Source organism: Leucoraja erinacea, chromosome 2 (genome assembly GCF_028641065.1).
Source record: "Leucoraja erinacea ecotype New England chromosome 2, Leri_hhj_1, whole genome shotgun sequence".
In the NCBI taxonomy this organism is placed as follows: domain Eukaryota; kingdom Metazoa; phylum Chordata; class Chondrichthyes; order Rajiformes; family Rajidae; genus Leucoraja; species Leucoraja erinaceus.
This window is the reverse complement of record NC_073378.1, coordinates 24188358-24208522: the sequence shown is the minus strand read 5'-3', so window position 1 is coordinate 24208522 and position 20165 is coordinate 24188358. Positions and strand designations below refer to the sequence as shown.

The window sequence follows — 20165 nt, the reverse complement described above, 5'->3', positions numbered from 1 at the left end:
CTTTAACTTCAAAAGTTGTAGAAAGCAGAGTAAAAGATTTGGTGTTGCGTATTAAAGCTGGTGCTGTTTGTTGTGAAGTGATGCGGCTTCTTCTACGTTGCAGTATTGCGGAGTGAAGTGCATGACCTGCGCATTGTGCTGCAGTCTGCTGACAAGGAGCTCCGAGCCGTGAAGGAGGAGTACCGATCCTACAAGGCCCAGCACGATGCTGACCACTTCCACCTCTCAGACCAGTTTATAAAGGTTCAGCTGGAGCTGGATAAAATCAGGTGACGTTTATCACCTTCCTATTACCCATCTGTTGTAGTACTACAGGCACGTGCCGTCGGGGTCGGCAAGGTAGGCACTGCCAACCCTGACTAAAATTATAAAATGATAATTATTAAATATAAATAGTAAAGGCATAGGAGAATTATGCCTACCTAAGAGATCGATCTCTTAAGTAGGCATAATTCTCCGTGCCTTTCATCTGCAGTACGTGTAATACACGAAAATATGTGCAGTTCGCGTGCCGTCGAAGCTGCTTCAAGCCTTCAATGATAACGGTCTATAAAGTCAGCTGAAATTCTGTCTTTGCACCGTGGATTGCGTGCATCCACAACAGCGTACTATGCATGCGCAGCGCAAGTTTCTTGGCGGGTTTTTCAAACATGGATTGCCATTATCTTTCAGATTCAGATTCAGATCAGATTCAATTTTAATTGTCATTGCCAGTGTACAGTACAGAGACAACAAAATGCATTTAGCATCTCCCTTGAAGAGCGACATAGCAAACGATTTGAATAAATAATAATAAGTGTCCGGGGGGGTGGTGATTGGCAGTCACTGAGGTACGTTGTTGAGTAGAGTGACAGCCGCCGGAAAGAAGCTGTTCCTCGACCTGCTGGTTCAGCAACGGAGAGACCTGTAGCGCCTCCCGGATGGTAGGAGGGTAAACAGTCCATGGTTGGGGTGAGAGCAGTCCTTGGCGATGCTGAGCGCCCTCCGCAAACAACGCTTGCTTTGGACAGACTCAATGGAGGGGAGCGAGGAACCGGTGATGCGTTGGGCAATTTTCACCACCCTCTGCAATGCCTTCCGGTCGGAGACAGAGCAGTTGCCATACCATACTGTGATGCAGTTGGTAAGGATGCTCTCGATGGTGCAGCGGTAGAAGTTCACCAGGATCTGAGGAGACAGATGGACCTTCTTCAGTCTCCTCAGGAAGAAGAGACGCTGTTGAGCCTTCTTGATCAGAATAGAGGTATTGTGGGTCCAAGAGAGGTCATCGGAGATGTTGACTCCCAGGAACCTGAAGCTAGAAACACGTTCCACCTCCGTCCCGTTAATGTGGATGGGGGTGTGCGTGCCGCCTCTGGACTTCCTGAAGTCTACAATGAGCTCCTTGGTCTTAAGAGTATCTTAAGAAACAAAGAGAGAAGAATGGATTTGTGTAGGGATTGACAGGTCCCTTTCAGAATGGCAGGCAGTGACTAGTGGGGTACCGCAAGGCTCGGTGCTGGGACCGCAGCTATTTACAATGTACATCAATGATGTGGATGAAGGTATTCAAAGTAATATTAGCAAATTTGCAGATGACACAAAGCTGGGTGGCGGTGTGAACTATGAGGAGGATGCTATGAGAATGCAGGGTGACTTGGACAGGTTGGGGGAGTGGGCAGATGCATGGCAGATGAAGTTTAATGTGGATAAATGTGAGGTTATCCACTTCGGTAGCAAAAACAGGAAGGCAGATTACTATCTAAATGTCAAGTTGTGAAAAGGGGAAGTACAACGGGATCTGGGGGTCCTTGTTCATCAGTCTATGAAAGTAAGCATGCAGTTACAGCAGGCAGTGAAGAAAGCGAATGGCATGTTGGCCTTTATAACAAGAGGAATCGAATATAGGAGCAAAGAGGTCCTTCTGCAGTTGTACAGAGCCCTGGTGAGACCACACCTGGAGTATTGTGTGCAGTTTTGGTTCCTTAATTTGAGGAAGGACATTCTTGCTATTGAGGGAGTGCAGCGTAGGTTTACAAGGTTAATTCCCGAAATGGCAGGACTGTCATATGCTGAGAGAATGGAGCGGCTGGGCTTGTACACTCTGGAGTTGAGAAGGATAGGTTATCTCATTGAAAAATATAACATTATTAAGGGCTTGGACACGCTAGAGGCAGGAAACGTGTTCCCGATGTTGGGGGGAGACCAGAACCAGGAGCCACAGTTTAAGAATAAGGAGTAAGCCATTTAGAATGCAGATGAGGAAACACTTTTTCACACAGAGTTGTGAATCTGTGGAATTCTCTGCCTCAGTTAGTCCCTTGAACTAGTATTGTCATTCAATAAGATCAGAACTGATTCAACTTGTCCCGGTGTGCTCCCGTTTTTCCCACCATCTCTCCACCTGCCATCACCCTCCCCCCCCCCCCCCCACCCATTCAGTAATTCAGAATGGAGGAGATTTGGAAGCCTTGGGCAAATTGAATTGTTAATTTCTTTTTTTTTGAGCGTGAGAAATTCAATGTCCCTCCAGCCTTTTTTTTACAAAATTTAGCGACTCAAAATGGAGGTGCGTCTTCATTGCTGGGAAATACGGTACTTTATTAAGAGATTATGGTTTTTGAAAACAAATTGCTTTATAAAAGTCAATTGACCGTTTACGGAGAGGAGAACAATCTGCGCATGCGCAGTTTAAGATTTTGTAAAAGCCAACTGACTGCCTACCCCGAGTAAATACTCACAGCACGTGCCTGTGTGATGCAGACACAAAATGCTGGAGTAAATCAGCAGGTCAGGCAGCATCTTTGGAGAGCTGGAATGGGTGACGTTTCGTGTCGAGACCCTTCTACAGACACATCTTGTTTCTCGACCCTAACGTGACCCGTTCCTTCTCTCCTGAGATGCTGCCGGTCCTGCTGATATGCTCCAGCGTTTTGTGTCTATCTTTGGTCTATGTTCCTTCCTACACATCTGTTGGATTGTGGGTTAAATAGCAAATGATTCTGAGACGAGTTGTAGACATTTAGTGGCCCAGCGCAGAAACAGGCCATTCGGCCCAAGATGCCCCACCCAAGCTGGTCCCATTTTGCCAGCGTTTGGCTCTTATCCCTCTCAACCCTTCCTATCCATGTACATCAGGTTCAAGTTCACATTTATAGTCATTTGCATCAATTAAGGTTCAAGTTCAAGTGAGCTTATTGTCATGTGTCCCTGATAGGACAATGAAATTCTTGCTTTGCTTCAGCACACAGAACATAGTAGGCATTTACTACAAAACAGATCAGTGTGTCCATATACTACAATATAAATATATACACACATGAATAAATAAACTGATAAAGTGCAAATAACAGATAATGGGTTATTAATAATCAGAGTTTTGGCTGAGCCAGGTTTAATAGCCTGATTGACAGACCGACTCTCCGTAATCTTCTCAGGAAGTAGAGGCGGTGATGAGCTAACATGCAACCACACAATAGAATTTAACCGAAACATCCACCACAGTGGAATCAACATTCCTCACTGTGCTGGCAGGTAATAAAGTTCAGTCATCTTCCTCCTTTGTTCACCCGTGATCGGGGCCTTGAACCCTCCGCAGTCGTACTGTACGGAGTTTGCACGTTCTCCCCGTGACCTGCGTGGGTTTCCTCCGGGTGCGCCGGTTTACTCCAACACTTCAAAGACTTACAGGTTTGTAGGTTAATTGGCTTCAGTAAAATTGTAAATTGTCCCGTGTGTGTACAGATGTTCAGACCCTCTCGTCGGGATGATCGAAACTCCGACGTATTGGAACACACATGTCCAAGTGTAAAGTTCTCCTTCAGAGCAGAAGTGGAGTAAGCAGCAGGTTTCCTTAACTTTATTGCGTCTTGTGCCACACAGATGGAAGGGTTCACCAGATGTCACCTCTATGGCTTCCGTAAACTCTGTATATGTTTATTGTAATTCCCTCTTTGCATTGAAATCTATAATAATCCCACGTGTTGTTGTCTTGCTGACTGGTTGCCCTGTTATTATTCCCACCTAATGGGGACTCCTCTCTGCTTCTCGTTGTTTCAAACACAAGGTTGGAGCATGAAAGAATCCTGGAGCAGAAGCGCTCTCTCCAAGATACCAACGACAATCTCCTGGAGGTCATGAGATTCAAAGAGTATGAAGCTGACCAACTGCGTGAGCGCCTGGAACAGATGAAGGAGGAGGCAGAAACTCTGCAGTCTGAGATTAGTGTGAGTGAAAGATGACTTTGTTATTCCTGTGATAGACGCAATGCTGGAGTAACTCAGCGGGTCAGGCAGCATCTGAAGAACATGGATAGGTGACGTTTCACAGAGTGCTGGAGTAACTCAGCGGTGACTCGAGTTTCTCGACACGCTGCTGTGCTGGCTGTTTCCAGCTTTTCTGGATTTATTTGTTCCTGTCTCCAGAGATTTGTGGATTTCAATGTTTGATTGTAATATTTGGTTTAGAAAGTCACGTTAATTGTTGTGAGTTGTCCAGTAGACAAGTTCTTACGTGGTCACCTTGATCCGCTTGTTTGATGCGTCCGTGAAAGGAGGCAGGGAACGGAGCGACTCTTCCAGTGTAAAGACCAGGAAACTCTGTCTTCTGTATAGAGGCTGCAGGCTGGCGCAGCGGGAGAGCTGCTTCCTCACAGCGCCAGAGACACTGGTTCGATCAGAACTACAGGTGCTGTCTGTACGGAGTTCTCCCCGTGACCTGCGTGGGTTTCCTCCGGGTGCTCCGGTTTACTCCCACACTTCAAAGACTTGCAGGTTTGTCGGTTAATTGGCTTCAGTCAAATTGTAAATTATCCCTAGTGTGTCTGTGTGTGTCTGTGTGCGTGTAGGATAGTGTTATTCTGCGGGGGATCGCTGGTCTTTGTGGACTTGGGTCAAAGGGCCGGTTAAACGCTGTATCTAAACTAAACTATTGAAGCGTCTGAAGAAGGGTCTCTACCCGAAACGTCACCTATTCCTTCGCTCCATAGATGCTGCCTCACCCGCTGAGTTTCTCCAGCATTTTTGTCTCCCATCAATTTTTCCAGCATCTGCAGTTCTTTCTTAAGCACTAAACTATTGAAGTGGTTCATTGCACTTTATTTTTGTTGTTTTCTGACCGACAGCCCCTGTTTTGGGGCTAGGTTTTGGAGAATTGTCCATCCATATTATCTTGAACCTTGTGTCATAGCGACTGATGATGTAGAGTCACTGTGGATAGAATTTAGGAATTGTAAAGGTAAGAAGACACTAATGGGAGTTATCCACAGGCCCCCAAACAGTAGCCTGGATATAGGGTGCAAGTTGCAGCAGGAGTGAAAACTGGCATGTAACAAAGGTAATCCCACTGTAGTTATGGGAGATTTCAATATGCAGGTAGACTGGGAAAATTAGGTTGGTTCTTGACCATAAAGAAAGGGAGTTTGTAGAGTGCCTCCGAGATGGATTCTTAGAGCAGCTTGTAATGGAGCCTAACAGGGAGAAGGCAATTCTGGATTTAGTGTTATGTAATGACAATAAGGTAATGAACCGCTACGAGGTAGTGACCATAATATGATGTTTTAATCTGCAATTTGAGAGGGAGACGGTTAAATCAGAAGTGTCAGTGTTGCAGTTGAACAAAGGGGGCTATGAAGGCATGAGAGAAGAGCAGGAATGACGGTGGAACAGCGATGGCAGGTATTTCTGGGCATAATCCAGAAGATGCAGGATCATTTCATTCTAAAGAGGAAGAAAGATTCTAAGGGGAGTAGGAGGCAACCGTGGCTGACAAGGGAAGTTAGGGACGGTATAAAACTAAAAGAAAAGGTGAATAACATAATAAAGAGTTGTGGGAAGCCAGAGGGTTGGGAAACTTTCAAAGGACATCAGAAGGTAACAAAAATGTCAATACGGGGTGAGAAGATGAAGTACGAGGGTAAGCTGGACAAGAATATAAAGGAGGCGAGTAAAAGCTTCTTTAGGTATGTGAAGAGAAAAAGATTAGCAAAGACAAATGTGGGATTCTTGAAGGCAGAAACAGGTGGAATTATTATGGGGAACAAGGAAATGGCAGAAGAGTTGAACAGTTACTTTATTTGGTTCTGTATTCACTAAGGAAGACATAAACAATCTCCCAGATGTACTAGAGGACAGAGGATCTAGGGAGACGGAGGAACTGGAAGAAATTTGCATTAGGCGAGAAATAGTATTGTGTAGACTGAAGGCTGATAAATTCCCAGGGCCTGATGGTCAGCATCCCAGGGTACTCAAGGAGGTGGCTCTAGAAATTGTGGCTTCATTGGTGATCATTTTCCAATGTTCTATAGATTCAGGATCAGTTCCTGTGGATTGGAGGGTAGCTAATGTTATCCCACTTTTCAATAAAGGAGGGAGAGAGAAAATGGGGAATTATAGACCAGTTAGCCTGACATCGGTGGTGGGGAAGATGCTGGAGTCGATTGTTAAAGAAATAATAACGACGCCTTTGGATAGCAGTAAAAGGATTGGTCAAAGTCAGCATGAATTTTTTTTGAGGATGTGACTAATAAAATGGATGAAGGAGAGCCAGGGGATGTAGTGTACCTGGACTTTCAGAAAGCCTTTGATAAGGTCCCACACAGGAGATTAGTGGGCAAAATTAGAGCACATGGTATTGGGGGTAGGGTATTGACATGGATAGAAAATTGGCTGGTCGACAGGATACAAAGAATAGGAATAAACGGGTTGCTGTCAGAATGTCAGGCAGTGGCGAGTGGAGTGCCGCAACTATTTACAATATATATTAATGATTTAGATGATGGAATTGAAAGTAACATTCGCAAATTTGCAGATGACACAAAGCTGGGTGGCAGTGTGAACTGCGAAGAGGATGCTAGGAGGTTGCAGGGTGACTTGGACAGGTTGAGTGAGTGGGCAGATGCATGGCACATGAAGTATAATGTAGATAAATGTGAGGTTATCCACTTTGGCGGCAAGAACAAGGAGGCAGATTAATATGTCAATGGTGTCAGATTAGGACAAAGGGAAGTGCAATGAGACCTGGGTGCCCTTGTACACCAGTCACTGAAAGTCAGCATCTTTCGCTCCATAGATGCTGCCGTACCCGCTGAGTTCCTCCAGAACTTTTGTCTACCTTCGATTTACCAGCAGCTGCAGTTCCTTCTTAAAGACTGAAAGTAAGCAGGCAGGTACAGCAGACTGTGAAGAAAGCTAATGGCATGTTGGCCGTCATAACAAGAGGAGTTGAGTATGGGGCCTGCAGGTGTACAGGGCCCTAGTGAGACCACACCTGGAATATTGTGTGCAGTTGTAGTCTCCAAATTTGAGGAAGGACATCCTTGCTATTGAGGGAGTGCAGCGTAGGTTGACGAGGTTAATCCCTGGGATGGCGGGACTGTCATACGAGGAAGGATTGGAGAGACTGGACGTATTCTCTGGAATTTAGAAGGATGAGAGGATATCTTATAGAAACATATAAAAATAATAAAAGGAATGGACACTCTAGATGCAAGAACATTTTTCCCATTTTTGGGGGAGTCCAGAACCAGGGGTCCTGGTCTAAGAATAAAGGGGCTGTCCCACTGCGGCGACCTAATCTGCTAGTTTAGAAGAGTTTGCCCTCCACTCAAACTCGCAGCAGGGTCGACACAAGGTCCTAGGAGGTCTTTGTAACTCTCCATCAATTTACAATATACATCAATGATTTGGATGAAGGGATTCAAAGTAACATTAGCAAATGTGTAGATGACACAAAGCTGGGTGGCAGTGTGAACTGTGAGGAGGATGCATGAGAATACACAGGGTGACTTGGACAGGTTGGGGGAGTGGGCAGATGCATGGCAGATGAAGTTTAATGTGGATAAATGTGAGTTATCCACTTTGGTATTAAAAACAGTAACGCAGATTACTATCTAAATGGCGTCCAAGTTGGGAAAAGGGGAAGTACAATGGGATCTGTGGGTCCTTGTTCATCAGTCTATGAAAGTAAGCATGCAGGTACAGCAGGCAGTGAAAAAAGCGAATGGCATGTTGGCCTTTATAACAAGAGGAGTATAGGAGCAAAGAGGTCCTTCTGCAGTTGTATAGAGCCCTAGTGAGACCACACCTGGAGTATTGTGTGCAGTTTTGGTCCCCTAATTTGAGAAAGGACATTCTTGCTATTGAGGGAGTGCAGCGTAGGTTTACAAGGTTAATTCCCGGGATGGCGGGACTGTCAAATGCTGAGAGAATGGAGCGCCTGGGCTTGTACACTCTGAAGTTTAGAAGGATGAGAGGGGATCTTATTGAAACATATAAGATTGCTAAGGGTTTGGACACACGAGAGGCAGGAAACATGTTTCCGATGTTGGGGGAGTCCAGAACCAGGAGCCAAAGTTAAAGAAAAAGAGGTAAGCCATTTAGAACGGAGACAAGGAAACACTTTTTCTCACAGAGTTGTGAGTCTGTGGAATTATCTGCCTCAGAGGGCGGTGGAGGCAGGTTATCTGGATACTTTCAAGAGAGAGCTAGATAGGGCTCTTAAAAACAGCGGAGTCAGGGGATATGGGGAGAAGGCAGGAACGGGGTACTGATTGGGGATGATCAGCCATGATCACATTGAATGGCGGTGCTGGCTCGAATGGCCGACTCCAGCACCTATTGTCTATTGTCAGACTCTAACACATTGTGTTTGAAAGGTAAGTGCCATACTCAACAGGTTGATAGCTGCTGGCGTGTTAACGTCGATGTTGATTTCAATCCTTGCCGATCGGGCCACAGCATCACCGCACGTTGGGACAATGCCCAACATCTATCTGCTCGTGGTAGTTCAGGCAAATTTCCCCTGTGCACACACCTTTTTGTTTTAAAACTATAAGTTCTAGGAGCAGAATTAGGCCATTCGGCCCATCAAGTCCACTCCGCCATTCAATCAAGGCTGATCTCCCTTTGACTGCCAACCCCATTCTCCTGCCTTTGCCACATAACCCCTGACACCCGTACTGATCAAATACTAATCCTTACTCTACCAAATGTTTCCTTTTCCCAAATGCATTGTGAATCTTAATAATTTCAGAGATGCATCAAACGGTACCTTTAGCACACTGAGCCGGTACTGACCACCACCCATTGTCAAATGCTTCTTAAATGTCTCTTGTATTAAATATAGGCACTGATGGAACCTCCTGAAGCTGAAAAACAACAAAGCCAAATGCTTGCTTCACAACTTCAACAAGACATCGAGAACAACTCCAAGTAAGTGTTTGTTGGTGATAAGACTCAGCGGGTCAGGCAGCATCTGTGGAGAACATGGATAGGTGACGTTTCACAGAGTGCTGGAGTAACTCAGCGGGTCAGGAGAGAGGGAAGCGGGTCAGGAGAGGGAATGGGTGACGTTTCGGGTTGAGACCCTTCTTCCCTAGCCCCCTGATTCGCGTAGCAAAATAGACAAGTTCCAAGTTGATTTTTCTTGGCATGTCAGACGCTGAGGGGAGACCTGATAGAAATATGTAATAAGAGGTACAGAGACGGTAGACAGTCAGAACCTCTTCCCCCAGGGTGGACATTTCCAACTGTAGATGATCAGCCATGATCACATTGAATGGCGATGCTGGCTCGAAGGGCAGAATGACCTACTCCTGCGCCTATTGTCTATAGAGGGCACAACAATAAGGTGAGGAGGGGAAAGTTTAAAGGAGATGTGCGGTGCAAGTTGTTTTAAACAGTGGTGGTGGCGTGGAACGCGCCGCCAGGGCGGGTGGTGGAGGCAGATATGATAGTGGTGTTTAAGAGGCTTTTGGAGAGGCGCATGGATATGCAGCGAATGGAGGGATACGGATCACGTTCAGAGGAGATTAGTTTAACTTGGCATCATGTTCGGCACAGCCATTGTGGGCCGAAGGGCCTGTTCCTGTGTTGTGCTGTTTTATGATAGCCTCAGTATGCCTTGTCTGAGCAGCCCGTCTGTTTGCTCGTTAGATTCACAAAACCGCGGGCAGTATTCCTGCTAATTAACCTGTGATTATGGCTCTCCATGAAGCCCAGTAATTATTCAGTGTGCAATTGGCTGGCCACTCTGCCCTTCCATTCATGCTGTCAGCCGCCCGTCCCTGCCTTCCCTCTCAGCCATGTCGTCTGTTGGGTTACCGCTTAGTGGGAGAGAAGGAGGATTTAATACTTTATTGCATTAAAATCTACATAAAGGCACAGTTCGCTGACTGTAATATGCAGTGGTCTGTTTACAATGTATTATTATTGTATTGTAATTATTTTATGAGCCAAGTATGTAAAAACATACAAGGAATTTGATTTGCCATACAGCCATACTAAAAAAGCAACAAGAATCACAACTACATAAAAGTTAAAATAAACATCCACCACAGCGGCTACCCCACATTCCCCACTGGAAGACAATAAAGTCTTATCTTCTTTCCTCATTCTACCGCGGCCGGGGCAGTCGAACCATCCCCAGTCGGGGCGATCGAGGCTCCTGCGGTCGGGGCTCCCAAAGTCGATCCCCGACAGGGACCGCCAGCTCCACGATGTTAAGTCCGCAGGCTCCTGCGGTTGGGGCTCCCAAAGTCGATTCCCAGCAAAGGGATCGCCAGCTCCACGATGTCAGGCCACAGTGCGGACGGCGATACAATACGGGGGAAACTTCACATCTCTGTCAAGGTGAGAGATAAAAAGTTTCCCCCAACCCCACCCCCCTACAATACAAAACTAAAGATACACTTGTAGCGGACGCGGAGTTGTCCGTTAAAGAACGAGGCAGGCACAAAGTTTGTCCGAAATACTGGTTCTTTATTACTACACCAATTCTCCTCACTCACCAACCCTGTGCAGGCACGATTAACCCTTAAATACTCTCCACGGGCACCCGTGACCAAACCGTGACCCCTATCTCTCGTCACCGGGACACGTGACCCACCCCCCCAAAGAGCCGAAGGTTGTGTACAGTGCGTGGCCCGTCACCCAGTGCCGCCACCCACTAAAACATACATTTAACAACAGACTAAACAACAAAATATGAAAAAGGACGAGACAGGCCGTTGGCGAGGCTGCCAGCAAATGGTACTTTTGTTGGCATTATATGTCAAATGGTATTTGAATAACTTTAACCAGGCTATAATGTATTATAATAAATGGAATTAATTACTTTTAAATTATTTAAAACCGCCTGAGCTGTGGTTTTCAATACTGAGCCATGAATGATTCTTGATACAGGGAGCTTCTGAAGGCTTTGAATGAGAAAGAACTTCTGAAGCGAGAAACCTCAGAGTTATTGTTGAAGTCCGAGAAGCAGGTACGTGAGTCTAAGCGTGCCTGTTTAACTCAAAGATAGACGTAAAATGCTGGAGTAACTCAGCGGGACAGGCAGAAGGGTCTCGACCTGAAACGTCACCCATTCCTTCTCTCCGGAGATGCTGCCTGTCCCGCTGAGTTACTACATTATTTTGTGTCTATCTTCGATTTGAACCAGCATCTGCAGTTCCTTCCTACACATTATGCCTGTTTAACTGTTTACTTGTCCCCTGCTCTTGGCTTCTGTTGTTTTGTTCCTGTTCCACCGTTAAATGCGTAAATCCCACTTCATCCTGGGTTGCTTTACTTCACATTGGTACCTTGTCTGTTTCTCAAACAGCTTCTGCAATACAAATGAGATCAATTCATCGACTGGGATGTAAGCTGGAACTTTGTTCATTTACAGGATTTATTCTGCGCTGGATAAATTTAGTTTAGAGGTACAGTGCGGAAACAGGCTCTTCGGCCCACCGAGTCCATGCCGACCAGCGATCCCCGCACAATAAACACTATCCTACACACACTGGGGACAATTTACCATTTTGAAATGAAATGAAATACGTTTATTGTCATTGCACAACAACTGTACAAGGAAATTCCATTGCATCTCCTTCGGTGTGTACATAGAAGACACAGGATAAAAATTTAAAAAAAAACAAAACAACAGCCATTGACTCGCATATACACAAGATCAGTAAAGAAAATAGTAAATAGGTATTAAAAATATTTTAAAAGAATATTGCGCATTATCTTGCACCCCGAATTATATTGTGCTTCCCCCAGTGTTCTCTGTTAGAGTTAAGTTCTTTTATCGCACATGGGTAGAAACTATTTTTTAGTCTACTGGTGCGAGCTTTCATAAACCTGTATCGCCTCCCAGAGGGTAGCAGAGTGAAAAGGTGATTGGCAGGGTGGGATATGTCCTGCTTGATGTTTGTGGCCCAGCGCAAGCATCGGGCCGTGTATATGTCATCCAAGGAGGGCAGTTGAGCGTTTGTGATGCTCTGTGCAGTTTTAATAACTCTCTGCAGCGCACTCCTCTCAGCCACAGTGCAGCTAGCAAACCACACCAGGATTCCATAGGTGAGGATACTTTCCACGGCGCACTGGTAGAAGGGCAGCAGCAGCGGCTGTGAAACGTTTGCTCTCCGCAGAGACCTCAGGAAATACAGCCGCTGCTGTGACTTCTTCACGAGAGTGACGGTGTTCATTTGCCATTTGTGGGCCTGGGAGATGTATATTCCCAGGAACTTAAAGTCAGTGATTCTCTCCACCAGGTCTCCTTTGATGTAGAGAGGAGCAGGTTCCTCTCTCCTCCTCCTGAAGTCAATAACCAGTTCTTTTGTTTTGGTTGGGTTGAGTACCAGGTTGTTTTTAGTGCACCAGACAGTCAGTTTTTGGACATATAACCATATAACAATTACAGCACGGAAACAGGCCATCTCGACTCTTCTAGTCCGTGCCGAACACATATTCTCCCCTAGTGCCATACACCTGCGCTCAGACCATAACCTTCCATTCCCTTCCCGTCCATATAACTGTCCAATTTATTTTTAAATGATAAAAACGAACCTGCCTCCACCACCTTCACTGGAAGCTCATTCCACACAGCCACCACTCTCTGAGTAAAGAAGTTCCCCCTCATGTTACCCCTAAACTTCAGTCCCTTAATTCTCAAGTCATGTCCCCTTCTTTGAATCTTCCCTACTCTCAGTGGGAAAAACTTCATCTCTGTAGGCAGACATTGTCGTTGTTATTTATCAGCCCCACCACAGTCGTGTCATCCGCAAACTTGATGATCCAGTTTGTGCTGTGTATTGGTGTGCAGTCATGGGTGTATATTGTGTATAAGGTAGGACAACCTTGTGGCGCTCCTGTGCTGAGCGTCAGGACTGGGATTAGTGATTGGACCCCATCCTGACAGTCTGTGGATGATCTGTTAAGAAGTCCTTGATCCATCTGCATGTGTTGGCAATTTGTCCATCATTCTGCTGGGGATGATGGTATTGAATGCAGAACTAAAATCTACAAACAACATTCTCACATATGACCCGGGGCGCTCCAGCTGTGACAGTGCAGAGTGTAGAGCTATGTTGATGGCATCCTCTGTTGACCTATTAGCTCTATATGCAAACTGATGCTGATCCAGGGTAGGTGGGAGTGAGGATTTAATGTTGGCCAGGACCAGCCTCTCAAAGCACTTCATCACAGTTGAAGTGAGAGCAACAGGTCGGTAGTCGTTCAAGCTGGTGAAGCCAATTAACCTACAAACCTGTCTGTATTTGGAGTGTGAGAGGAAAGCGGAGCATCCGGAGGAAACCCACGCAGGTCACGGGGAGAACGCACAAACTCCGTACAGACAGCACCCGTAGTCTGGATGGAACCCGGGTCTCTGGCGCTGTGAGGCAGCAGCTCTACCCGCTGCGCCACCATTCCGCCCCTAAATAAGATAAATTGACAATATGACAATTAGAATCTTGAATTTATTGAACACAATTGCACAAAAGCTGAGGTCCTGGGAGTACAAAGTATTAACCTGGCGTGGGTTCTTGCTGATTATTATTGATGAATAACGTTGACATTCTGCTCTTTAAGGCACTGGAGCTGAAGCGGATGGAGCAGAGCCTGGCTGATGCAAAACTGTCTCTCTGTGATGTGGAGAAGAAACACAACGCTGATCAGGTGTGAGAGTTGGAACTTAAAACCAGTTGTTCAGTGGATATTTATTGTCACATATGCAATTAAACATTTCACAGTGAAAATCATATTGCATATAATGCCAGCGCCGGCATGTTTGGTGCCATTTTATTGTGTTCCCGATCTCCCCCGTCGCCCACGACCCGCTCTTGTGTCCCGGGGGGGGGGGGGGGGGGGCAACCTCCTGCAGACTGCCTTAAAGGCACTGGAGACGTTACCTGCAGTTGTTGATTATCGCAGGACAACATGAACATGGGAGAGTATCTGGGGCTTAATACAATACAATACAATCAGTTTTATTCGTCACTTGCACATAAAGTGCAAGTGAAATTCTCCGAGATCTGGACCTGGAGGTAGCACGCTGGAAGGCTCTAGGTCGAGCATCACTCAGCACTATATCCTCCAGGGACAATACTGGAAGGTGGACAATTTTATACTGGACAATTTTTACATTTATCAAGCCAATTAACCTCGAGTAGAGTCGCAGGAGCTTCACGTCTGAAGAGGGGTCCCCACCCAAAACCACATCTCAGTTCCTCCAGCACTTTGTGTTTTTGGGCAGAGTTTTAGAACTGGTTTAAGCCCCTGTTTTACTGCTCCAGAGACTGACGGAGCTCTGTATAATTTGGGTGAGATTTCTCTGCTCTACAAGCCCTCTCTCAATAAAGTTCACCTCATCCAACAGAGACCAGCGGTCTGTGTCTGTGTGTGTGTGTCCCCCTCATTGCTTGCTGGATCCCACACGTTAACCTTCAGTGATTGAGAAATGTCATCCCTGGCTCTGACTCTCCCGCATTGTGAATATTTGACATATTGTCTTATTCCAAATTGAAGATTTAGCTGCATCTTAACCAGAATCAACCTGTTTCTTTTAGGATGTGGTGAGGGAACTGAAGAGTCAAATACAAGAAATGAGAAACACTTGCAGTCAAAAATCGGAGAATGTTTCTGCTTTGACTCAAGAACTGGAGGCTATCAAAGTAAGTTAAATGTTACAGACAATAGCTCAGCGTGTCTATTGCCTTATCTGTTGTAACAACGTCAATCTGGAGTTTAATGGCTTGTCTGGCGTGCCATTGCCCACCCTGAGATGAGCCTAAGCTCAGGCTTGATGTGACTCGGGGCAGTTCCAAAAGTACTGACAGTCTCTCCTGCCTCTTCAGTTGCAGTACAGTGCTGCAGTGGCTGTGAAGGAGGACAATAAAGCCATGCTTGAAAGCAAGGAACAAGAGGTCATGGAGATGAGAGTGGCCGTGGATAGAATGAAACAATCTTGTAATGTTCAGGTGAGGCCAAATATCACAATCGTATAGTTATTCCGTGCCTAAACATGCGGCTCGGTCTAACCTGTTCATGCCCAAACTGTCGACTTAAGCTCATCCATATTTGGCCCTTGTATCACTAAATATTTCCTGTCTGAATGTCGTTCAAATGTTCACAAATTGTTGGAGCAGAATTAGGCCATTCAGCCCATCAAGTCTACTCTGCCATTCAATCATGGCTGATCTATCTCTCCCTCCTAACCCCATTCTCCTACCTTCTCCCCATTACCACCGACACCCGCACTAATCAAGAATCTATCTATCTCTGCCTTAAAAATATCCATTGCTGGCCTCCACAGCCTTCTGTGGCAAAGAATTCCACAGATTCATCACCCTCTGACTAAAGAAATTCTTCACGAAGGAACATCCTTTAATTCTGAGGCTGTGGCCTCTAGTCCTAGGCTCTCCCACTAGTGGAAACATCCTCTCCGCATTCACTCTATCCGGGCCTTTCACTATTCTGTACGTTTCAATGAGGTGTTCCCCTGATCCCTCCAAACTCCAGCGAGTACAGGCCCAGTGCCGACAGACGCTCATCATACGTTAACCCAGTCATTCCCTGCAGCTTGATCAATGTCCCACCACTCTGTTAAAGTTGCCCCTCAATTACCTTTGAAATGTTTTCCCTGCGCCCTCTAGTTCTGGGCCGTGCCGGCGGCGTCGATGCGGCAGGGCGGTAACGTTTGATTCGTTCTCTGGCCTTGCCGGCGGTGTCTGTGCTGCCCCACACGGCGGTAATGTTTGAATCGTTCCGTGTGCGGTGTCCTCACGCCTTGTCTCTGACGTTCAGTTGGAGATGTTGTACGAAGACCTCACCAACACCTCCCAGCATCTGGAGCAGCAAACAGAACATTCGAGAGAACTGGCCGCTAAATTACAGCTGATGCAGGAGGAAGCCGAGAACAACGGGAAAACCATGGAGCATCTCCACAGCCAGGTAACCAAACATCAAAGCTGCTGCTCTGGTTAAACGTGGCGGGACCCTGGCTAATTCGTTCTTGCTCGTCCAGCAACTGTCAATACAGCTTTATGTGTCACGTACAACTAACCACACAGTCAAATTATTACATGCTGGCGTCGCCATTATTGCAGCCGACCTTGAGGACACTGGAGGCATGACCCCAGTTCAGCCTCCACCATTGCTCTTCGCATCCATCTTCTCCAGCTCCCTCCTGGTTACTCCATCTGCCAAGACTTTAGGCGGGTTCCCCGTCCCACTGACCCCGAGCTATCGGGCGGACTCTATCGAGTGTGGTCTCTACATAGTTTGTATGTTCTCCCCGTGACCTGCGTGGGTTTTCTCCGGGTGCTCCAGTTTCCTCCCACATTCCACACATGTACAGGTTTGCAGGTTAAATGGCTTTGCTATCAATTATAAATCACAATGCCTTTGAAACGCCACTATCATATCTGCAGTTGCAGATTACGTTTCTTGTATTTGTTATTACGTAAAATTTAATTATACTGTTTTTAAGTAATTTGCCTTTACCAATATGATTGTGGTATTTACAGCTGCAGACAAAAGATGGTGAAATTCGAGCTTTGAAATGTGAATCTGAAGGGAATGGTCAGCAGGGTGAATCCTCGAGACAAACCCCTACCAACACGCGGGTAAGTCCACAGATGCTGCCTGATCCGATGAGATGAGTTACTCCAGCACTCTGTGAAACGTCACCTATCCATGTTCTCCACAGATGCTGCCTGATCCGCTGAGTTATTGCCTCCAGCACTCTGTGAAACGTCACCTATCCATGTTCTCCACAGATGCTGCCTGACTCACTGAGTTACTCCAGCATTTTGTCTACTATTTAAACCAGCATCTGCAGTTATTTCCTACACATCGGATCAGTTCAGGTTCACTTCAATTTCACTTCAGTTTAGTTTATTGTCACGTGCACTGAGGTAGATGATTACAATCAAGCCATTCACAGTGAGCAGAGACATGATAATGGAATAACGTTTAGTGCAAGGTCAAGTCAGTAAAGAGCGATCAAAGATGACGGTGGAGTTGCTTACAGTCCCACCTTTCCTCCTCTTCCTGTGGGTAGAACGTGCCCATGTTGTGGCGGGACCTTCGTGTGTGGGTTCATGCAGGTTCCTCCAGACTTGACCCAAATACACATCGTGGCTTCGTTTAAACTCCCCTCTGAACTTGTGGAGATAGTTTTCCTCCAATTTCTGCATTCAATAGACAATGGGTGCAGGGGTAGGCCATTCGGCCCTTTGAGCCAGCACCACCATTCAATCCTGCCTTCTCCCCACATCCCTTGACTGCTATCTTTAAGAGCCCTCTCTTGAAAGTATCCAGAGAACCATTCACCACCCAGGTGAACATGGAGAGGTGCACATGTTGGTTCTGTGTTTGTTATTGTCACAGTACTGCAGTACAATGAACATCTCTGTTTTGCATGCTGCCAGTTGGTACCGTACATAAATGCAATTAATTAAAAACCGAGTACAAGTAAACTCAAGGTGGCGGCATGGTGACGCAGCGTTAGAGTTGCTGCCTCGTAGCGCCAGACACCCGGGTCCTGGGCTCAATCCAGACCACGGGTGCTGTCTGTACGGAGTTTGGACGTTCTCCCCGTAACCTGCGTGAGTTTTCGCCGAGATCTTCTGTTTCCCCCCACACTCTAAAGATGTGTAGGTTAATTGGCTTGGTATAAATTGTCCCTGGTGTGTGTAGGATAGTGTTAACGTGCAGGGATCGCTGGTCAATGCGAATTTGGTGGGCCGAAGGGCCTGTTTCCATGCTGTCGGACCAACCTCTATGTAGCTAATGCCCCCTCTCCTGGGGAATATGGGCCCGATCCCCCTGCCGAACAACCACGCTGCCGCCGAAAGGCCCATAGGCCTCCCAGTGGACTGCAAGAGAGGCCGAGCTCTGAGGCCTGTCTGGACCAGAGGAGCCTCGGTGGCGGCGATGGGAGCCTCGGTGGCGGTGGGGCGTGAGGGGGGAGGGGAAGACAATGGGGACACGCTATGGGGGGAGGGGGCTGTGAGGGACGATGGGAGAACAAAGGGGGAACCAGTGTGGGGGAGGGGGCACTCTAGTTTAGAATCCTCTGCCCTGGGGATAAGTCTGTGTTTGTGTGTTGGCTAATTTGTTCCGGTGAAGGGCTGTGTACATGGAGGCCAGACAATAGTCGCTTGTCTTTTCCTTACTGTTTTCATTTTTAATTTCAAGTTTCTGTGTACCTTGTGTGTTGTGACTGTCGGCAGAACAATTTCCCTCCGGGGATGAATCAAGTTTTATGGTATGGTATCGTAATCCAGACATTCATAAACCTCCCCTCTCCAAAGCCTCCATGCCCTTCATGTAATGAGGCGACCAGAACTACATGCAATACTCCAGACGTGGTCTGTCTAAAGTCCAATAAAGCTGCATCATGAGCAACTGGTATTTGATATTTCCCCCCTGGGAAAAGGTTCTGACTGCACCCTCTCTGTGCCTCTCATAATGTATACACTTCTATCCGGTATGCTGTTTGTACACGAGTGTTAGTGCATCTAAACCCTTTTGTGGGATTGTGGGGGTGTTATTTGGTATTTTCTACGTTCTCCTTGCTTATCGGTACTCAGTGGTCTCATCACTACTGCAGTTTCGCCTGTCTAAATGCCAACCATCCCTGACACCCTTCAAGTAGATTCATAAACCGTAACACCAGTTGCCTGTGCCCATGAGCTTTATTGGAACCACATTAATGATTGTTTCGCTTGCTTCCCTGCAGACCCCGCGTTCACTCAAGTCTCCCGTCTATCCGCTCTGGACCCCCGAGCTGCGGCAGAGGCCGGGAGAGGGGACGGCGTTCCAGGCCAGCGTCGAGGTGTTGGAGGAGATGGAGCGGGAGCGGACCACCAGGAACAAACAGGTTCTACAACTACAGGTGGTGCACAGGAGTCTCGATGGCTTTTCATGTTCAATGACTTTCCAGCAACACAACACCTAGGTTCTACACTATTTCAATTCTAAACCTGCCAGTGATTTTTATTTGTCATCGTCATACTGCATGGAAACAGGCCCTTCAGCTCAACTTGCCCACACCGACCAACATGCCCCATCCACACCAGTCATAGAGTGATACAGCATGGAAACGGGCCCTTCAGCCCAACTTGCCCACACCGACCAACATGCCCCATCTAGACTAGTCATAGAGTGATACAACATGGAAACAGGCCCTTCAGTCCAACTTGCCAACATGCCCCATCAACACTGGTCCCACCTGCCCGTATTGGCCCATATCCATCTAAACCTGTCCGATCCATGTTTCTGTCCAAATGTATTTTAAAAGTTGTTTTGGTGCCTGTGTCAATGACTGATCATCCAACTCGGTATCCCATCCCTGCCTTCTATCCATACCTCCTGATCCCTTTAGCCACAAGGGCCACATCTAACTCCCTCTTAAATATAGCCAATGAACTGGCCTCAACTACCTTCTGTGGTAGATTCACCACTCTCTGTGTAAAAAATGATTTTCTCATCTCGGTCCTAAAAGACTTCCCTCTTATCCTTAAACTGTGACCCCTAGTTCTGGACTTCCCCAACATCGGGAACAATCTTCCTGCATCTAGCCTGTCCAAACCCTTAAGAATTTTGTAAGTTTCTATAAGATCCCCCCTCAATCTTCTAAATTCTAGCGTGTACAAGCCGAGTGTACAAGCGTGTACAAGCCAATATGATTGCACAACCGAGGTTATTCAGCAAAATCTGTGAAGAAATTAATCGTATTGAAGATTGTTTGGTCAGCAGACTCTGACTGGAGATAGACACAGAAAGCTGGAGTAACTCAGTGGGTCAGGCAGCATTTGGAGACAAGGCATAGGTGATGTTTCAGGTCGTGACCCTTGTTTGGACTGAGTTGACCAGAAACATCACCTCTTCCCCTTTTCCAGACATGCTGCCTGTCTC

At 46.6% G+C, this 20165-nt stretch overlaps 1 protein-coding gene across 1 annotated transcript in view; it reads left to right on the top strand.

Annotated features, from left to right (window-relative positions):
- kif15 (kinesin family member 15) overlaps positions 1-20165 on the top strand; it is an 88701-nt gene that overhangs the window by 55542 nt on the left and 12994 nt on the right. The window contains exons 20-29 of the mRNA XM_055653226.1: positions 104-269; positions 4046-4205; positions 9103-9188; positions 11160-11238; positions 13833-13919; positions 14810-14914; positions 15098-15220; positions 16047-16193; positions 16769-16867; positions 18988-19143. Coding sequence (XP_055509201.1) covers positions 104-269; positions 4046-4205; positions 9103-9188; positions 11160-11238; positions 13833-13919; positions 14810-14914; positions 15098-15220; positions 16047-16193; positions 16769-16867; positions 18988-19143 — 1208 coding nt within the window. The remainder of the gene's footprint in view (positions 1-103; positions 270-4045; positions 4206-9102; positions 9189-11159; positions 11239-13832; positions 13920-14809; positions 14915-15097; positions 15221-16046; positions 16194-16768; positions 16868-18987; positions 19144-20165) is intronic.